The sequence below is a fragment of the Lissotriton vulgaris genome, chromosome 12, assembly GCF_964263255.1.
Source record: "Lissotriton vulgaris chromosome 12, aLisVul1.2, whole genome shotgun sequence".
Lineage (NCBI taxonomy): Eukaryota > Metazoa > Chordata > Amphibia > Caudata > Salamandridae > Lissotriton > Lissotriton vulgaris.
In genome coordinates this window covers 60224761-60245828 of record NC_141700.1, presented here as the reverse complement: position 1 = coordinate 60245828, position 21068 = coordinate 60224761, and the positions used below count along the sequence as shown (strand labels likewise).

At 43.1% G+C, this 21068-nt stretch overlaps 1 protein-coding gene across 1 annotated transcript; it reads left to right on the top strand.

Annotated features, from left to right (window-relative positions):
* The first annotated feature begins 273 nt into the window (after positions 1 to 273).
* On the top strand, positions 274 to 7240 carry NMRK2 (nicotinamide riboside kinase 2). Its single transcript, XM_086947096.1, has 8 exons — positions 274 to 425; positions 2688 to 2778; positions 4741 to 4789; positions 5001 to 5172; positions 5517 to 5588; positions 5948 to 6054; positions 6763 to 6870; positions 6966 to 7240. Exons 1-7 carry the CDS (start codon positions 400 to 402, stop codon positions 6867 to 6869), a joined length of 624 nt encoding a protein of 207 aa, XP_086803222.1. The 5' UTR covers positions 274 to 399; the 3' UTR covers position 6870; positions 6966 to 7240.
* Positions 7241 to 21068: the final 13828 nt, after the last annotated feature.

The window sequence follows — 21068 nt, the reverse complement described above, 5'->3', positions numbered from 1 at the left end:
GTTTCCAAGGATTTCCTGGAGTACTATAAAATGGGGGCGGGGGGCTACAAGCATGCAGGGTCTTCTGTCAGCTCCCCCATCCGGTGCAGAAGGGGTGGGGGCGTTTCACCTTCTAATCTCGACAGCTAATTTAGGTAAAGAAGGCAGCAGCATGAGTTTTATTAATAGCTTCCCCTTGGAGGCAGAACAGGTGCGGGCAGAGCGCGCGTGCTCCAGCGGCTGACGTGCAGGGGTGTTGCCGGGGGTGGGGGCGGACGTGCAGTGACATCAGGCGGGGGGCTGGGCCAGGAGCGCGGGGAGTATAAATGTTGGGGTCCGGCGCCCTTTTTTTGAATGAAATAGTAAAGAGCTTCTGAAGGAGTTTCTTAGCGGGAGACGAGACCAGAACCGAGCGCTGCCATGAAGTACATCATAGGGATCGGAGGGTGAGTGCTGCCGCTGTGTGTGTGTGCGCAGATATAAATATATGTATGCGTATGCATTTATATTGCGTGAGAAAGAAAGGGTTATATGCAAGCACGCATTTAAAGACCAAGTAAAACTCATTATAGTCAGCAGCATCCCGCTCTGATTAGTGTCTTCATCAAATGACCCATAGAGCAGTTGTCTTCAAACGTGAATGCTGCGCCCAGAAAGTAAATAAATAAAAGTCATCGGGACCCCCTCAGATGTTTAACAATTATTCTATTTAACTGGTGGGTAGTGATAAAAGATCATATCAATGGCAATGTTGAAAAATGTCTCGACTTATTTAAACAAAAGACCTATTTAAACAGTGCAGTTAAATTCTGTGACCATTTTGCCTAGCTAGGATATAGATGACAAAGAAGCTAGTGATGGCCCATTACGGAGCGATTAGTGCCGCTTAGTTTTCGCCACCACCTTAAAACAAAGCACTGCTACCAGCTTAATGCTTCTTTTGACCAGACCCTGGCGCCCCCCATCACTTGAGGCCCCCACCCAGTTTGAATACCCCTGCCCTAGAGGATGGGCACTAGTTAGATAAGAGCAACAGATTCGAGAGGGCGCCACAAACTAAACTTAAGGAATCCAATTGGTCAGTCAGTGGTTGGAAACGCTTCGTGAAGTTTGGTGACTTGGGTCAGTAAAGGGGGGTGGGGGTGCTGCTGTTGGTGGTCCGCGGTGGGGGAGGGGGCATTGCATATGTTAAAGAGCACGGGAATCCAAGGACTTGAGTTTCAAGGGAGTCCCAGGTGGCGCGAGCTTCGTGGCCTTTTGTAGTTTCGTTATTAATCATAAGGGTGTTTATAACACTACCCAGTGACGCCAACGTTGAGGAAAGCCAGCCCCTCTACTGCTTCCTCTCCACTCTCCATGGACTTGTCTGCGACGGTTATCTCTGTGACCTCTTCAAACCTGCCTGTGACCCCTGACCGACCGTCTCCTCACGTGCCGCCCACCTGTCAACCCGCGCGCGGCCGCCGGACTCGGCCCCGCTCCCTCCTCTCGGCCGTTGCCGCTTTTTGGCGCGCGCTTCCCTCGTTCGGCTAACGTGAGCTCAGCGCCTGCTATTTAAAGGGTGCGCGAAAGCGAGCGCGCGCCCGCCGGCACACTGTTTGGCTGTGAGACCATGCGCCGTCCTAGCGGCGGTCGCTGCTGTCACTGCAGCGACTCGTGCGCGCGCCGCAATGACTGGGCTCGCAAGGGAAGCGGGAAATTTAAAAGCGCGGGTTTCCGGTGTTGTGTGCCTGCTCCCCCCACCCCCGAGCAGCCTTAGATTTCTAGTCCGAAATCTCGAACTGCGCTTATAAATTACAACAATTAAACTGCTATCATTCTAGCTTTACTTATTTTTGGCTGAAATAGGGTATTTATAGTTTTTGACACTACGTGTTCTTCCTGCGCTAACAATAACGTTATTTTAGTTTTTAATACACCAACTCGTTTGTTTTACAGCTTCGTAATAATAATCTCATTTTTTTTCGTACTTATATCGTTATAGTCGTAACCTAGCTAGGAAGTATTGTATTGGTGTCAAATATTACGTATGTGTGTAGTGTATATCGCTGTTTATTTTTTTCCTCTTGTATTTTGCTTACAGTTTCATCTTTTACAAATTAATGTTTAGGAAAGTTCATCGCGAAAGGTGGGACGTTATGAGACTAGCTGTAGTTTAATTACTATCAAACTTTCTTCATATTCACTAAAATACCAGTACAGCATCAAACATTGAGTTAAATGTAGTGTTGTATTTTGAATTCGGTGTTATAGTATCACAAAGTGAGCTTTCTAATATGATGCCCACATTAGAATTCTCCCGAGGTGAAGCCTGTTAGACTGAAAATATATAATCATATTATGACAGTACAATATGATTTCCCCCCCCCCCCCGACTAAACATAAAAAATATCCCTCTCCCCAGGATCTTTGAGGTTACAGAAGTAGGTCCCCACCTGCATGGCAACAGTACACTCTACACTTCCCCTTTAATGCAGGGCTTCAATACCTACATAATTTAATGTTGATCTATAACAGAATATACGAAGGCACATCTTTGTTCGCAACATTCTGTTTGTATACAATGTGAACGAGCACTTGTGAGGCCTGCATCTGAAATGTAAACTCTAATTTAACATATAATGGCGTTGCTTCTAACAGTAAGATTTTTTGTCAGAGGCACTGAGAAATATTTCTGATTAAATGTATTTTATTCCCTTTTCTTCTAGAGTGACCAATGGTGGGAAGACCACTCTGACCAACAGGCTTGTTAAAAACTTGCCAAACTGTTGTGTTGTGCATCAGGATGATTTTTACAAGGTAAGATGAGATTCTTGAACTGCTAACTACTGCTCATAAATATAGTTGTACATCTTTGAAAGTTTGTTCTGTAGTTAAAGTAGAAGTCTAATGTGATAAATGTAATTTCTTCCATAAAATGAGAATGTTATCCTGTAATGAACAATGTATATACTGCTGCCAAGTGGGCCTTTCTTGTGACACCTCAGCCTGGCACTTATGCATGTTTTTGAGAAATGAATTACCAAAACAGACAAGATGCCATGTTAAAGGTGTGCTATTCATTGTGTAGTGGCACTTGGCAGTAATGCATCACTACAGATGTTCCTTTTTTTGGGGGCGACAGAATGTGCTTCTTTTATATGTTTTGTTTTGGGGCAGGGTTTAGGCTTGTTTTACTTATTGACCAAATTACTTCTTTCTTGCCAGTACTATATTTACCCCCACCCACCAAGGGGTAACAATGCTGGTTCTAGCTTAGTATTGTAATGGATTGAGTGTGGCCTTACTGTAACTGGAAGGCCCAAGCCCTTAGATGAAATACATGAAAATGTTTAAACACTTTGTTTAGCGATTAACTGGTCTCAAACATGGGGTGGGGGTTGCTGTCTCAGTTAAGAATCTCCTTGTAGATTAAGGGATCTGACAAGAGACTGAGAATTTAGTGATGTTGGTTCTGCATTTCTGTATGATTGGCAGTAAAATGAGATATATATTGAGAAATAGTGTTGTTGCCTTTTTTATAATTTCTACAATACATTTTACAGCTTATTTGTATCGTACTGTCTAGAAACATGGCTTGACTACTTAAAATGAACTTCAGATCTTAATGGAGTTTCAGAATGAATTTAGAGAACCTGTTAGCATGACCAGTTTCGAGTTGTGCTTGGACAGGCTTGTGTTTACCAAGTTGACAACAATAATTACCTCACCAAGGTTAATTGCTCTTTTAAAGTGCTCTGGTGCTGACGCCATTCGCATCCTTAACTTGATAGCAGATGGCAGTCAGCCAGGCTCCCCTTCTTAGATATCCTCGTTTGCAGTCACAAGGAGTCTTTTAGGTGTCAATGTGTATGCAAACTCGTGGAGTATCTTCTCGTGGTTTACATTGAACTTTCATCATTTACATAGTTAAACAAAACTTAATGAGCTATATTTAGATTATTTTAGCTCATGAGAAGGAACAAAACTTTTAAGATACATCAAATGTATCTGCAGGGCATCCTCTGGTTTTGGCTATGGGCAGCTGACATTTTTGTTTGCCAAAATGTTTCACCTAAAGGCCTGTGGTTTTATCACTGAAGTCATACAGACTGTGGCCAATAGCCTGCTCTGGACAGGGGCCCAGTGGCTCTGTTCCTAGAGATTTGCTTTTTTCCTACCTGTACATCGGCCTAGATACTGCTGGTGGCTTAAAAGGCTTGGATGATTACTCATGTAACAGCTGAGCTGGCTACATTTTCAGATTTTTGGAGTGGGAGATCACCTTGTTGCCCAGAAAAGTATAAATGTTGAGGTGGCATCAAAATCCTAAAATTAGCCCTGGTGAGGCTGCAACTGTTGTGATTAAAACAATGAATACCTTGCAAGCATTATCCATCGTCTGTTGTAAAAAATAAATTACTTATTTGACACCGAATTTATTGGCAACTAACTATTAGAATACCTGCTCTTCTGGTCATGTTAACAACAACTGTCACTTAACCCTGCCCCAGAAAGTGGTGCGACTGTAACATTTCCTGTAAAGTCTGGTGTCTGCTCTTGAACTGACATGCAGCTTTGTATAAAGTATTATACAGCCAGCTTCTTGGGTGGCAATACTACCCCATGAGCTTGCGGTATAAATGTGCATTACAAACAGTGGAAATGTGGTGTGGGTTTTGTTAAGTGCACACTTACTGTCGTAGATCACGGTCAGGTAGTGATCAGATCTACAGATGACCCTGCGTTTGCAGCAATGTTTTATTGCTCACTATATTTCAGCCACAAGATCAGATAGAAGTCGGGGAAGACGGCTTTAAACAGTGGGATGGTAAGCTCGGTGCTCCCTGTAGGAAGCAGTAATGTATATCATAAGTACTCTTTTGATTTATATTCTTATTAATGCTATACTAATGTTAACTCTATACTCTGCTATAAATTGATAGTCTTATTTCTGAATTCTTTATCTCTTTACTATTTCTATTCTCTGCTTGCTGGTGTGTCCCCTAGTAATTGTATCCATTCCTCTTTTCCCTTGGCAGCGATAACGTCTATAGACATGGAGGCCATGGTAAACACAGTGAAGGCGTGGATTGAGAATCCCACAAAGTTTGCTCGTTCTCATGGCGTGCCTGTCTCGCCAGATGCTGGGCTGGTGGGGTCTGAAGATGCCCATTTCTTAATTGTAGAAGGCTTCCTGCTCTACAACTACAAGTAACTTGGTGCATTAGTTTTTTCGTTAGCACTTTCCATTTTCCTCCTTTTGTTTCAATATTAATTTCCATACTGTTCAAAGATTTGTGGCTCCCAATGACTAGTATTGTGCTACATTTAGTACTTCACTATTTCTCTAACTGCTGCTTTGTACTATTTCGGTGGGGCACTTGTTAGTTTATATTTAACTAATTTTTGGTAGTCAAGCAGCAAAAATGACATTGACTTTGTAACTTGCTCCGTCTTTGTCAATAGCTTTGTGTACAGCTCTGCATTGGCAGAGTGGAGTTTTTATTGGGTTACACCATTAAATCACTAGGGCTAATGATCTTGTTTGCCCCTAGGCCATTCATTGACCTCTGTACCCGGAAGTATTATCTAGCCGTTCCATATGAGGAGTGCAAGAGGCGAAGGAGGTAAGTGTATCTCAAGGCACCTGCCAGTCACTCTAAGTTCCAATTGGTTGCATTTGTTTGTGGTTGACGCTAAAGCACCTTTTCGCTGGGTTTAGTCCTTTATCAATGCCCTACTATGTGTGGTATCCCATATCGAATCACTCCCCTAGGAACTTAACCAACTTGAGGTTCAAAAACAGTAAGAAGTGGAGGTAATTTAATATGTCTACAGGCAGAATTAATACTCGGTTCGCTATTTTAAAGGACTTTTTCTTCATGGCTAATGTGCCCTGAGGGACTGTCTGCGTAGCATTTAGCAAAGTATTTTAGAGCCAAAAGCTTGATTGAATTTTCATTCCATGAATTTAAATTTTCAACAGTACAAGGAGCTACGAAGTACCTGACCCACCTGGGCTGTTTGACGGCCATGTTTGGCCCATGTATCTGAAGCATAGACGAGAAATGGAAGAGAATGGAGTGGATGTTGGTAAGTTTGGTCACAGGGCACTTTGGCACCTAAGAGCAAACTGTTCTGGTTCTCCCTCCTCACAATCTGGCTGCATCCTAACAAATGTCCACTGAAGCACCTAACCTCCGCAGACGAATTAAGATACATTTTAGACTGCATGTCATTCACATTGGCAAAACTGGGTAGAAAGTATGGTAGAACGTGGTTTTGTTGGTGCTGACAGGATGGCATGAGGCATTTTTCCTCCGGACTATTATTGAATCATATTAGTGTTGGAATTAAATTTGATTTGTCTGTTATTAGGTATTCAACAGCCATGTTGTGAAAAGAGTTTTTGGAAATTGTATGCGTTGACAATAGTTAAATTCTGCCACTTATGTCAGAACCCTACTACACTTGGTTGTCCTGTTTAAAGGGGGGGGGGGTGTCTGTGTGTATATATATAATATCTGGCCACGACCTCCCACCAATCGGGCAGATGCAAACTTTACATTAATAGGGTCTCTGACCGCTTTAACAAAAGACTTGGGCATCTGTGCTTTGATTAACTCTTTGGAGTGGACTTGAGATTAATAACTGGCTCTACTGCAGCTTCTAGAAGTACTATATTGCAAAGAAACACTTCCTGGTCGGCCATCTTTAGTGTATCACTGGTTGAATTGTGTTTACTGCATTCACACAGTGGGCTGTGTACTAACCTGAAGCATAATTTGAACTTTATTTCAGCTTGGGTTGATGGTTTGAAGACCAGGGATGATCTGTATAATCAAGTGTACGAAGAAATCCAAAACCAGCTCTTAAACGGCCAGAACCAGCTGTTAAATGGCTCCTAGGGTAAATATGCAACATTGGAGGCTACTGGGAAGGGCTGCACGTTGATGCTCTGGGAAGGTCAAAGAAATTACTAACTTGTGTTTCTCTCGTTACAGGGTTTGGACTACTTGATTGTACAGAAGCTGTAAATAGACGCGCCGTCATGTGGTTAATATCTAATTTTAAGACTATGTATATATTTGTACTATGGGCCGCATTTTAATGTGAATCTGCTGTGAAGAGGGCACAAAGTGCACTGTTATAATAATATTTATTAATAACTGCACATTTCGTCGTGTGCTTTGAAGGATGCACAGCTGAATACATCATCGTCTTTGGGGGTGGGGGGAATGTTTTTTTATACTAAAGCTAATAAACACAATGGCCTTTCTTATTTTCTTTCTCATTTAAAAAAAAAATGTGGGGTCTATCATAAGCTGCTTGCTTGTGTTACTGTTCTGTTGCAGGTTTCTCTTTTCATTATAACAGTGGGTTAAACCCAGGGTGCCAACATGACATGGTGTTGTGCTAAGCTAAAGGCTTGTCTGTTGGGATGTGTCAAAAATGCAGGATATGCAAGAGTGATGACAGAGCAACAGACACAGGGCATCTGAGGTCAAATGCCGAGCTTCCTAAATGTCTGTACGGTTGAATGTTATGAGCAGGAGTAAAGAAAGACACCCGTGTTGACAGCGCCCCTGCAAACTCCCTTTCACAGACTTGGTGCGTAATATCTGCAAATGCAGATTATACAAACCTGGAGGGAGCCCTACACTGGAATCTGGATAGTGCAAACCGCCATTGATGGGTATCTCGTGAGACAACACACCTCCAGGGGTCCATCATGCACCTCCAAGAATGGTACTAAATAGCATATTACACTATAGATGATTTCTGCCATGGTGTTGCATTTATGAACAAATGTCATTTAACCAGATTCTGAGCACTAGGATTTAAGTCTGTGCAGTGAGCTCATATTACATTAAACAGGCTGTGGAGTGAGCACAGCTTTTTTTTTTTGTATTGTAACACGGAATATGCCAGACATTTAAGATGTGACTTCTCAAGCGAGTAAATCTTTGATCTCGTAATAACATTAATGATTTTTTAAAATTATATTTGCACTCCTGATTAATGTGTAGATGCAAGATTATTAGTAATAACTTTTTATAGTGCTACATTTAGTCTCACTAAACATCTATTGCCTCAGGTGTACTGAGTTTATTGGTGCAGTTAATAGTATTGGTTTTGAGTTGGGAATGGGGCATATCAGGAATTCGTGCATATGGCACGAAAATCCGCATATTCTGCTAACTAACTACTGGACCTTTTAGAACTAGTCACATTTTTGCAAGTTTGAGCTACCAAAATGTAAACTGGTGGTATGGCAATTTCATCTCATATTTATCAGGTGTAATAAATAGTACACACTGCTCGTAAATCCGCCCCCTGCTTTTTACCTGCCACCTTGTACTGTTGGTGCAAACATCCAGGTACCTGATCATAGCAGGACACAGATTATACAATGAAAATAGCTGATGTTGCCCTATATATTATACGTGCGATAGGTTGTAGTTGGTAGAAGACACCTTGAAAATTAGAGCACTGTAAACATGTTATGTCATCATAATAACAAGACACAACTTCATGCAGAAGGGTCATAGCTACTGTTCACCGCTGAAGCGCTACTGGCCGGTGTGGGAATAGGATTGCTTCTAATTTATTCGGTAGCTCGTCAAGCAGGGGAGACTAAAACTCAGGGGATAGCAACAGTGATACTGCATAAAACATGGCATAGTCATCCTTCATTTAGTGGAGGACATACAAACTTTAGGCTGAAAGTAGAATGGGCACTGCATCACAACATACCAGCATCATCTGTCGTGGTAACATTCTTAGCTGCTTTATGTAAGTTACCAATGATGAATGCCACCCATTGGAGTTTGAGGTGAGTTCCCTAAATCAACATGACCATGTAGTTCTTATGCACATTTTGCATAGTGCAGTCTTGAAATGCGTTTCGAATCAGGGCGTCCATTATGATTCCGTGGTTCTCTGACTAGGCTATGTACTCACAACTGCACATTGATTTGGCAGATAGGCTCATTTTCTGGATTGAGTGTAAAATCTATCTGGCCAGTCCTTGACTGGCACTACACAGAGTAAAACTTGTCCTTATGATGCATAATTTTTTACTGGCCTACATGTTCACTAAGATTAAACAAAGGAACATAACATTGTAGTATTAAATCAAGGAAATGCCCAACTTGATCTGCCATATTATTCATATAACTGCAAAAGAAGGTTTAATTGAATATTGAACCATTTCAGTTTTTAGTGGTATGTATCCATCTGAGCATTTTTGTGCTTTCTTTGCGCTCCCACGTGGATTAATAACTGATGTAGCAGGAAGGCAATATCGCGAAAATGGAAATGTCGAGAAACTTTCAAATCAAGAATATTTCTTTAAATGTTTTTAACCTCACATGAGCTGCAAAGGAAATGTGTTGCAAAACTGCAAGTGAATTGAGACATCCTAAACCCTCCAATTCGAAAGATACTTGTTTCTCTAAACATTCATGATCTTTATTTCGACATAAAACTTGTCTTGAGAACCCCCAGATTCACAATCCATAAAAAAAAAAGGATGCATCTTCGTTGTACTAATTACACATTTGTTCAAGCGGATGGAGCACCAGGCATATTTTGGATTAGGCACTCGGGGTAAGCAACCAACATAGAGAGAGAACCATGACCCAAGTAAGATCTAGAGATGGCGGGCCTGCCCTAGACGTCAAGTTTCTTGGATGTCTGCCTTGAAGCCTCTATGGTCTCATACATTCTCGACTACCTCCGACAGGCAATAATGTGCATGCTTTAAGAAAGACCAATGGCCTTTCAGAGACATCACACTACATACACAAACTTCTGACTTGCGTAAAGATGGTTACAAGATTTACAAGGAGTGGGAAAAGGAAGAAAAACTACAAGTGGATTCCTCTCACACCATCCAAAGAGCCTGCATAGGGAGTCCAACATTGTGGAGGAGGGGTGCTTTTAAAGGGTTGTGTACCTGGTCCAGTGTTCAATGTGTATTGAGCACAGTTGTGACTTGGTCATGAAAACATGCTGGTATGTGGAGTATACCGGTTATTCCCAAACAGTGCATGCTTTATCTGTGGTTCACCCTATAGCTTTCAGTCACTCTAAATTAACTTTTATATGTTCTGTTAATTGCGATTTGTAAAGTGCCTAATACCGGCAGGTCTCTAAGCGTTGAGAGAGTAGCCATAGCCCACCCCAGTGAGTGAATGTTAGCCCCCGGTCAGCATCTGCATTATGTCCATGCCTCTGTGAGGAGGAAGGTCTTCAGTTTTTTCAGACCGGAGGTGTCCAGGCAGCTGGTTCCACACTTGTGGTATCAAGACCGAGATGCCCCCTCCCCCCTCTTTAGTCTTCTTGTTAAACCATGGACAGGCCATCTGGCCTCTGTCGGATTACCGAAGGGTGCGGCCGGGACGTATCTCCCTAGGCGCTCCTTGATGTAACCTGGGGCCTGCCCATGAAGGCCCTTGAATATGGCTCACTGTTTGACATGGAGCTGTTGCAGCAAAGGTGTGGCCCGTGCCCGTCTGGGAAGCTTGAAGATCAGCCTAGCAGTATCATTCATTGATTCTTGCAGTTTGCCTAGCTTCTTTTCCAGTAATCCAATATATAGTGCATTGCCATAGTCTAGGCGGGACATGATCAGTGTGGTCCCACCGTCTGCATGATGGAAAATGAGAGGAGGGATGATAATTTCCTTAGCTGCCTCAGCAAGCCCAAGCAGGTCCTGATCACAGAGGTCACTTTGTTAGACAGTGCGAGTTTGTCGTCTAGTTTAATAACAACACTTTTTACTATTGGGCTGGAGTCTGTCTCCCAGCTCCTGTGGCCAGAAGCAGTCAATCCATGTGTTGCTCCTTGTGATGGCTAGGACGCCGTTTTGTCTGGGTTGACTTTAAGTGAGTTGGTCTTAATCCAATTGACCACGTTTTTAAGGATATCTTGCACACGCGTGGGGTGTTGTCAATTTGCAGTATTAGTTGTGTATCATTGGCGTAGTTGAACACCTGGCAGTCCATCTAGGTCTGAGATAGATGTTAAACAAGCAGCAATAATGTCGACCCTTGAGGGACTCCGCAGGTTAGGGACCCTCTATTGGACACAGTCGCCCATCTGGATCCTTTGAGCCCGGGATGTCAGGAAGGAGGTGATCCATTGGTGTATCGTCCTACGGATATCTATGTACCCGATTCATGCCAGGAGTTGTTCGTGGTTAACCACGTTGAACGCCGCCAACAGGTCTATGAGGACCAGTGCACACAGCTTCTTGCTGTCTGTTGTGAGCCTGGTTCCATCCAACACCGACAGCATCACTAGCTCGGTGCTGTGGTGGGCTCTAAATCCTGCCTGCCTACCCTAGAGGAACTGATGTTCCTCTATAAATATCAATAGAGTTTTGAGGATGTGCTGTTCCATTATTTTAGCCAGGAAAGGAAGTTGGGAAATGGGCCGATAGTTCTTCATGTCGGTGGTGTCGTCACCCGCCTTTTTAGTATGGGGGTTATTCTGGCTTCCTTAAAGTTATCGGGACCTTCCCTGTTTCCAACTAAAGATTGATCAGGGTGAGGACCTCTCCCTTAGTCCCTATGTTTTGTGCGAATCCTGTCCCTCTACTATTTTGTACCCATGTTTGCTGCACTTATGTTCCATGTTTGCTGCACGTATGTTGATGCTTGTTCATGTCAAACAATTTTAAAACGTGACCACTAGTTAATGCTGGATGGTTAGGATGAATATACACTGCAAAAGTAACACAAGGAAAGGACAGATGCTTGTGCCGGCTGCAGGGTAGTTAGGTATGCAGTACATCTTAAGAAGTAATAGGCCCAGATAAAAAGAGCATGGGAAAGAGTGTAGAAGAAACAAAGTCTCAGCCAGGTGTTTTGTTGGGGTCTTTTTCACCTGCTTTGGCTGTAGCCACTCCCATCACCCATCAAATTTCATGCTACAGCATGTAAAACGGCCATGCGTAAACTACAAGGCCTTGGAAGGGCGGGATCAGTGCAATGGTCCAGTGGGCAAAATAAAATTTGTGCAAACGCCAAAAATGGAACACTCATGCCCTGAAAGATAAACACTAACCTTAGCTCCAGTGAGATACTAGTCTTTTTGGAGAATCTAACTTCTTGGTTCCAATCATATTCCTTCTATGTCAACGCTTTCTCTTGTATGTCTAATGTCTTTCGCATCTGCCCTTTCCACTAACTAAATGTATGAATCACTGACATTAAAAAGGACATTTCAAAGCACATATAAAGCAAAAAGAGTGGAAATATGTTCCCTGCATAGTCATCAAGATTATTCGGAACACTTTCTGTGTCTAAGGGAAAAGAATGTTACGAGGCGAGTTTCAGTGTTAATATGAAACTCAGACACATTTAAGTTGATATAAACTATGTATGCAGGATGACTATTTTAGTTCGAAGAGCTAGTTAGGGGTTTAAGGCTGAGAAAGCCTGCTCACCAACGACCCAGACTGAGTTGACTGCAACTAAAAAGATTTAGATGAAGGAAAACAATTGCTAGAGGTTAGAAGCCATAGACTCGACGCTTACGAGCTTAATGGTACCAAAATATATGGACAAGATATTGCCAAAGAGAAATATTATTTACAAACAGACCTTTATAGTAGAACTACATCCAATTGGATATTTGTTTGATATTTGAATATACAATGCTTTAAGACAATAAAGCTAAGACATCTTTATCTTCTAAATCCGATACATACTAAAAGCATTCTATGGGGAATAATATTCAAACTTGAGTTTCATTAATTTTCGATGACCTTTTCTATAACAGGTGCTACTCCCGACCATTTCTACAGTGAAAAACGGCATTGTCCAATCAGCTGCATAGTGTAATGCTCTACTAGATTGCTTGTGGGTAGAGTGCTTTTTGGATACCCTCAAAGAATCAGGCACTTCTAAGCTGCTTCTAGGTGCAGGCCATTTTGGATGTCTTTACATGCTAGACTACATTGGTTATTGGTGGACGAGCGCATTGAATTCCCACAAGATAACAAACATTTAATTGCTTCTGGGTGGAGAATGCCTGCTGTGGTCTCAAAATATCAGTGGCTCTGACAGGCTGGTGACTGGAGGCTACAATGGACCAAGAAGGCCGGCTTAGTGGCCAGGAAGGTTTATGGGTGATAGAAAAGGCTGTGGATTCTTCCTCTTCATTGTGAAAGAAATCCCATCCTCTGTGAAGACAGACGATTTGAAATGAGAAAACAGCTGGACCAATTAGAGTCCTGTACGAAAATGACCTTCGACTCTGGTTAAAACTAGTCAACTTTGGTTGACCAAAGATATCCATGTTTAGTAAATGAACTTGAAAATAGTGGCTCTAAAGGGGGAAACATTAAGGAAAAAAACCTTACTTGACAAGGATGGTATTGTGTTCAGAGCCTGGTCCACGGTCTGTTCAGTAATCAGTGAGGACGCTTTGCATTTCTTCATACGAGAATGAATCAATTCTTTGACACCACTGGAAAGAGATTTCGGGATTGCATTGCTGCCCAAAAGAAGAACGGGCATGCCACGCCTGCTTGGGTTTGTTTTAGACCACCTTCAAGTAAGTTGCAATGACATTATTATTATTAATTAATAATTATAGAGCGCCTGCCTACCCTTAGGCGCTATCTGAGATAAGTAGCACACCAACACAGGAGGTTGCCTCATTAAGGCAGCCTCTGGAAGCATCTGTAAACGAAAAACGGATGTTGAAGACATAAGAGTCCAAAATGAAGGAAATGCTGTGATAAAGCATTTGGTTGGGGGTGGATATGTGGGATAATGAAGACAGAGAACACTGAAGCAAATGTTGCTATATTTAAAGAACAGTAAAGTGATCCTAATTTAAAAGGGGTTGGTGTTATCAGTGGGATTATGTGTGGCTGTATGCAGATAGAGCTGTAGGACGGAGGTTTAGTTGTGAAGAGAAATGGTAGGTGTAGGGAGGTTGAAGCATAGGCAGGTGTGGAAAAAGGAAGATATAGGGGTTATGTGCAATATTATCAGCATTTTGGCAGTCTTATGGGATCTTCATAAATATCAGCCTAATATATAATTTAACTTTTGTCATGATGAATACTTCTATTTGTATCCTTGTAGTTCATTATTTTAGGCCTCTTTTACATAAATCAAATCTTGAACAAGCTTCCGTACTAGGAGAGACAAATACAATTTTTCAAATGTCTGTATGGATAAATATAGTAAAGGAAAACTAAAGCAAGAAAAGGGGACTTAAAAACAATCTAATCAAGGTCTGTGTTTAAGCATTCTTTATAGGCTTCGCCTAACAATTATTTAATTATAAAGTTTTCCTTTTAATATAAAAACAGCCTGCTGGCATCATACCTTTGCGTTTGTATGGACCAGTCCTGAGGCTAAAATCTTCATGAACTTACAAAGCCTCAAATGACCTCTTGTTGCTGTTGAGGCACAGCTCGATTGAACACGCCTGAAGTTACTATCAATTGTGAAGACAGAACAACAGCAAATCAAATGCACCAAGCATTCACAAGCTTTCACATCTATAGTTGCAGAAGTGGCTTTCAGAATCAATGACAGATTTCTTCAATATCAAGTAGGCCAAATTGCAGGAAGAGATATTGAAGTTTACGGTCCCAGGATATGGGTTATGTAACTATTCTCCAGCAACTGATGTAACTTTGTAACTAAGTTCTGAAACAATGTTCTTCCTCATGTAAAGCGCTCTAATACCTTCGGGTCTAGCCAGCACTATATAAAACTTTCCAAATAAATAAATTACCCTTATCAGATATGTCAGGGGGTACTTTATCCCATATAATCACACCATCACCTTTCCCACAAACCAATTAACAGTTTGGTGCATAGCACTTTCATATGAAAGAGCCAGCATTCTCTCTGCTTGCCATTGTATACTAGAAAAATAGAGCAGAAAAAGAAAACCAATGTTCTGTAAACAGCTGCTTCAGTTATGCTCCATGACCTGACTTGACTTGCCTTTCTCCTCGGATGCTGGCTCTGGCAGCAGACATCGTGATGTCAGAACTCGACTACTAACTCATAATATTCGAGTTCTGACGCCTTTTATTTATAATCGGAGATTGGGTGTGTCACAAGTCGCCAATTATTAAGAAATTAGAGAGTGACGTATACAGGAGTTACAGAATCTTGTCTTATAAATCAATATTCTATTAGTTATCACTTAAAAGCTGATCATAAAAGGTCCACAAAAACATTTAGGTAACAAGTAAAAAAAAAAGACGATTTAAATATTCAATACATCATCTCATATAAGCTGATACACAAAACAATGCTGTTAGACCTGTCAGCCCTAGGGTGGTCTTTCCCTGTATTTTTTGCCCTTGCCTCATTTTTCACACCTACTTTTTGTTGGCTTTAGGACTCTGGGCACCCTCCCATTGCTAATCAATGCCAGGGTGCAGGTGCTCTCTTCCCCCAAGATGGCTGCCACTGACCCCTGCTACTGCAGCGTGGTCTGAATAGGCGCACTCTAGTAGCCAGGAGCTGGCTGGAACCCTTAAACAATGTTGCCATACCAGCCTGCCCATAGCTAGAATGAGGGAAGCTCCTGGAACCTTCCAGAATAGGGGAGGGACCAACTGCCACTGCCAACTGCCACTATATAAGGAAAAGGAGGGAAACTTTCTAGTCAGTTGGGGCATCACTGACCTGGGGAACCCACGCAGGAGTTTTAGGCGGGAGGGCCTAGTGAGGAACCTATGCTACTGGGAGTGACAGGATTTAGGTGCTGCCTCTTAAGCTGGGTGAGGTGTCCTAAGCTAGCCCCCTGATCTGGCCCAGTTGTAGGGAACCCCAGGGTCCATCTGCAGTGACTGAAGAGAAATTCTTCAGGCCTTCATCTCATCACCCCCCACCCCCCAGTAACTTCAAGAAACAAGTAACCAAGGGCGCAGAGCCATCCAAGCGCCAAGAAATCTACTTTTCCTTGACCAGAAACTGCTGGGGAGATCGACCAGGTACTGGACTTGTGCGGCCCTGCGCATCCCCTGCCTTCAACTGGGCCCACCTTGCCCTACCTGTCTCCCCCTGACTGAACTGCTCTGCTGTCCTTGCTAAACAGTGGGGAAAGCGCTATATTCTGCTCCCCCTGACCAGCGCTGTATTTAAGACTGCCTGCCCTGAGCTAACTGTACCCCCGTGGTTCAAGCGCTGTGATCCTGAGGCGCTTTTCTCCTTAAGAATCATCCTGCCCTGTGAGGCGCCGCAGTTGCCCCCACGCGCTCACCTGCTCCGGTGTCTAGCGCTGTGTTTAGCCCCCGAGGCGCCTGAGGAGACCGCATCACCATCGCGGCATCGGCGCCGCCCACGCGACACCTCCACGGTGCCTCCGGTCTGTCCTGCGCATCACCTGCCTCCGCGCGGTGTCTCGCGCTGTGATTGCCCCCTCGGCGGCCCCCGTACGCCAGGAGAGGGCCGCCGCCTCAAGTGAGCCAGGCCGCGGTAGGCCCGAAGTCAGCACGCACCCCCACGTGACAGGGAAGCTCCTTCGCTCCACCCCCGAGCGCCGCGCTGCCATTGGTTCTGGCCAGCGCACCCTCGAGGCGAAGCCCGCGATTGGTGACAGCAGCCCCGGCCCCTGCCTCGTCCCCAGCGCCGGTGCCCTGAAGCTGAGCCTGCACTGCGCTGGGACGAGTGAGGCCACGAGAGGGTTGGAACCCCCTCTCCTCTTTTAAAAACCGACGCAAGGGCCCTGGAGGGCCGAAGAAGTGAGGTAACCCCCTGGGGAGGAGGGCGGTAGGCCGGGAGAGGCCCGAGGTCGCCCCTCCCCCGGGGTTCTCTGAGACTGGGCCCTGTTGGCCCCCCACCTTCGAATGGGCCTCAAAAGAATGGAGTTTGGAGCCTGAAATGTTTATTGTGCACTGTATTTACACGCCTGAAATGTTATAGTGCACCGTATTTACAAGCCTGAAATGTTTATCGTGCACTGTATTTACAAGCCTGAAAAGTTTATAGTGCACCATATTTACAAGCCTGAAATGAGAGGGAGATTCACTTCACTGTACTGAATTTTCTTGCAGAGGTGGGCTACCATAGTAATCTGATGATTTGATCTAGGTTGCAAGCCGACCGGAGTTTACAAGAAGAAAGGCTTGTCACAAATGATTAAAGGTTGTGTTCTTTAGGGTTCCTTGTTGGACTGATAAGTACTGCCGATATGTTTTACTACCTTTAAGGAAAAGCGTCCATGAGAGGTTTGATGTGATATTTAAACGCATTACTATAGTCGCTTCTTGTAGGATCCTCCAGGTTAATACAAGTACCCCTTTGCCTGTCAAAGAGTCTGATGCGACAGGCGGGGTTAGTTAGCGTTTCACTGCTAAATGAACTGGTTATTATTTAAATGAAATGCTCACCTATTCATCAGAAATGCATCCTGAATATGATTCATGAAATATCTTAATGAAATGCTTACCCGAAATGTTGATGAATTAATACTGCATCGCTCTATCTTAAAGCTTATATAAAAGATCTTGATTCTTTCAAATACAACTACTGGTGTGGTCTCCATTATTGCGCCACTGTGTGTTTCATTGGATGTGTGCGTCAAGTAGCTGCTTTACACACAAGCCCCTGGCTGCCTTCCTGCTCGTTCCATGCTACCCCCTTAAGAGCTGGTGACCCCAGGTCTCACAAATGCCGTATATGGATATTAAAAACGATAAAACTATTAGATTAGACAATAGATTATAATATGCACCCAGTATCAAAGGACAGGTAGAAAATGACCAAATTTTGAAAGTGGACAGCGGATTTAAAAAAAGAGACCCGCACTTCTACATACCTCAGGACAGTCCAGCATTTGCAAAGAATTATAATCTGTCTATACGTAGGAAATTTGACAGCCCTCCCCCCACCAAGGAAGGCTTTCTGTCAGGAAGCCAATACTGTTTAAAATAAACTTCTCACCGATGGTCACATACTTCTGCTGTATCAAAAGAGTTTCTTGGTACATTAAGGGCAATATTTACAAATATTTTGCACTCGGGTTGTGTCATAAAAAGTGATGCAAAATTACACAAAATGTTTTTGTTTGATGTACTTGTTTGTGCTGGAGAGTTGCCTAAAATTAATGCAACGTGCTGTATTGCGTTACTCTGCCTCACTGGGGTATTCCGTGGGTGGTACATGGGCACTTCAGTGGAACCAACAATGGTTTTTGGAGCAGAACCTCATCTACTAACAATAGTAGCAAGGGGCTTACACCACAAATAAATGCCTGTTTGAAGCAAGAGTTAAAAAGAAGAAATGCTTCTAATTTCTTCTAGCCTTTCCCAATTTGCCAGTGTGCTGCACTGTTCAACACACACCCAAAGTGGATAGTTTTAAAGTTGGTCTAAGCATAGTATTTTGTACTGGAAGTCTACCCTTACAGTACAAACCCCATGCTAGGCTCTCACAGACCGCTTTGCCCTCGCTGTGTTCTGTGACAGTGGTAAATCTGAGCCTAAGTGTCATATCTGAAGTACAGGAACAGACATTTGAGATGGCCCTTAGATCACCTCCTTGCAAGATTCTTCACAGGCCATAGTGAACTTTCAGATGCACCTGAAAGGCACGCAGGCATCCCCCTCCTGCCTCACCCCTCTGCCAGTTCCTGCTGGCTTCTGCCAACCGAGCAGTTCCGCAGGGGCTGACTTATTCTCACAGGCACCAGGGCATGTGCCTTGGCCACCGGTAGTACAGTGGAATCGGAGTTATTTTGGGACTCCGCTGTCTGCACTTTTGCCACGAGCTAGTGTCACTTTTCACTGAGTCTGAAACATGACAAACCATCTGGGCTGCACCCTGCCATATTCCAATGGATCAAGCACTTTACAAGCAACCAATAAAATACAACCAGTTGGTGGCAGATTTCATCATGTGTACCTACAACCGAGGCAGATACCATGCCAAGACGTACTTCTGGGGCGATTAGTATTACTTGCTGTTTTGCTTATTGTACATGTAAATATAGACAGGAAACACTTTCTTCCTTAACTGTATTTATTTTCAAAAAGGTTTATTGGAAGGTGTCAAAAGCTCTGCTAATGTGAACCTCCAAAGATTTTAAAAAATCCTGAGATTTTGTGATTTGGCTAGAATAGGTGGAGGTGTGCAGAGATGAGTGTATTTCAGGTGAATGCTTTGTTTTCTTGTTCAAGGCTTTTGTAGCACACTGGAATCATACAAACATCAAAGAATAATATCACATTTATCAGGGTAATCTACTGGTTGCCACTTAATTTTTTTGTCCATCCAAAATAAATAAGGCAAGAAAGATGACAAAACAAAAATGGATAAATACAGAAGGAATTGTGAGAATATTGATATCTTAATTTAAACAATATATGTGGCTTACAACAACCATAAAACAATCAACTGTGAACAAAGCTATGAACTTTTATAATAGAAATCACTACTTGACATAAAGTTAAATTCTACCACACACAATTTAGAAAGTGCATTAGATGACATTTTGATATATTCCAGATAGTGGCTGTCAAAGTTACCTGCTTCATCATTGTGGGGATACGTTTGACATTGTAATACTATAAAACCATTAACTCTTGTTGTACCTTGCCCTGCCCAGTGTCCTGTATACTTTATATGAAATATTTAACTCTAAACGGACATCGGTCTTATCAGAGTAGGGTAGTGTGCCAGTAGAGAAAAGCTGCAGGGAGCCCGACACCAGCTCTGTTTTAAGCATTAGGGAAATATTTATTCCCAAGTTGACTTTGAGAGGATCACTGGCAGAAGATCAAAAACAAAAATATTGTGTAAAAAGGATATTGTGTCAAAAATATCAAGGACAAAAATATTGATAAGCTAAGCACAAATAGGTAAGTATAGAAGGACAGTTTTACTGTATATAACTTCACATCTATGTACCTTGACGATATATATATATATATATATATATATATATATATATATATATATATATATATATGCTCCTACGGTTGGCCTCCGGGTAAGGAGCACCCGAACATGAGTCCAAGTAACAAGCTTTATTTTGGGTATACACGCATTCAAATGTCAATTAAAAATTACTGCTCCTCCGTGTGAGTGCCAGACACGTTTCAGAGCCCACTGTGGGCTTGGAACTTTGCCAGCAACATTTCCCGTTTGACCAATCGTGGAGAAATGGTGAAACTACATTGCCCATAATTCTCAGTGTCAGGATGTAACTGAGAAGTCCAATCAGGACGTGCTATTGGAATTTAAATTTAGGGGAGTGTCACAACATCCAGGGAACTGCCGGAGCCTCTGAAGAAGGGGTGGACATCACTCTGAAATGCGTCAGGCAATCACACAGCGGAGCTGTAATTTTTTATTGACATTTGAATGAGCGCACACCTAAAATAGAGCTTTGTGGCTTGGACTCATGTTCAAGTGCTCCTTACCCGGAGGGCAAAAGTAGGAGCACGTTTAGGTGGCCGCCGAGGAGAACCACCCCATGAAACAGGGGGCCACGCAGGTCTGATAGTCATCGGGCCGTGTTTGTGGAACACAAGTGGAATCTTGAGCGCACATCGACATGTCAAGCCCAATGTGGGCTTGGAACTTTGCCAGCAACATTTCCTGTTTGACCAATCGTGGAGAAATGATGACACTACATTGCCCATAATTCTCAGTGTCAGGATGTAACTGAGAAGTCCAATCAGGACGTGCTATGGGCATTTAATTATAGGGGAGTGTCACAACATCCAGGGAACTGCCGGAGCCTCTGAGGAAGGAGTGGAAATCACTCTGAAACGCACCAGGAACTCACACGGCGGTGCTGTAATTTTTAATTGACATTTGAATGAGTGCACACCTAAAAAAAAGGTTGTGGCTTGAACTCATGTACGCGTGCTCTTTACCCGGAGGGCAAACGTAGGAGCATGTTTAAGAGGCCGCCCAGCCACCCAGGAGCACCACCCCATGAAACAGGGGGCCAAGCGGGTCTGATATTCATCAGGCCGTATTTGTGTAACACAAGTGGAGATTGAGCGCACATCCGCATGTCAAGGCCCACTGTCGGCTTGGAACTTTGCCAGCAACATTAGGTAAGACTGTCTTGTAGGTGCGGTAAAATCATATCACACATGGCAA

Bases quoted from the DNA above. Each gene is read 5' to 3' on its own strand.
- NMRK2 (XM_086947096.1), top strand. From the start codon at position 400: ATGAAGTACATCATAGGGATCGGAGG. The intron at 4,790-5,000 runs GTAAGCTCGGTG...TTCCCTTGGCAG, and splicing joins CGGCTTTAAACAGTGGGATG to CGATAACGTCTATAGACATG. The intron at 5,173-5,516 runs GTAACTTGGTGC...GTTTGCCCCTAG, and splicing joins TTCCTGCTCTACAACTACAA to GCCATTCATTGACCTCTGTA.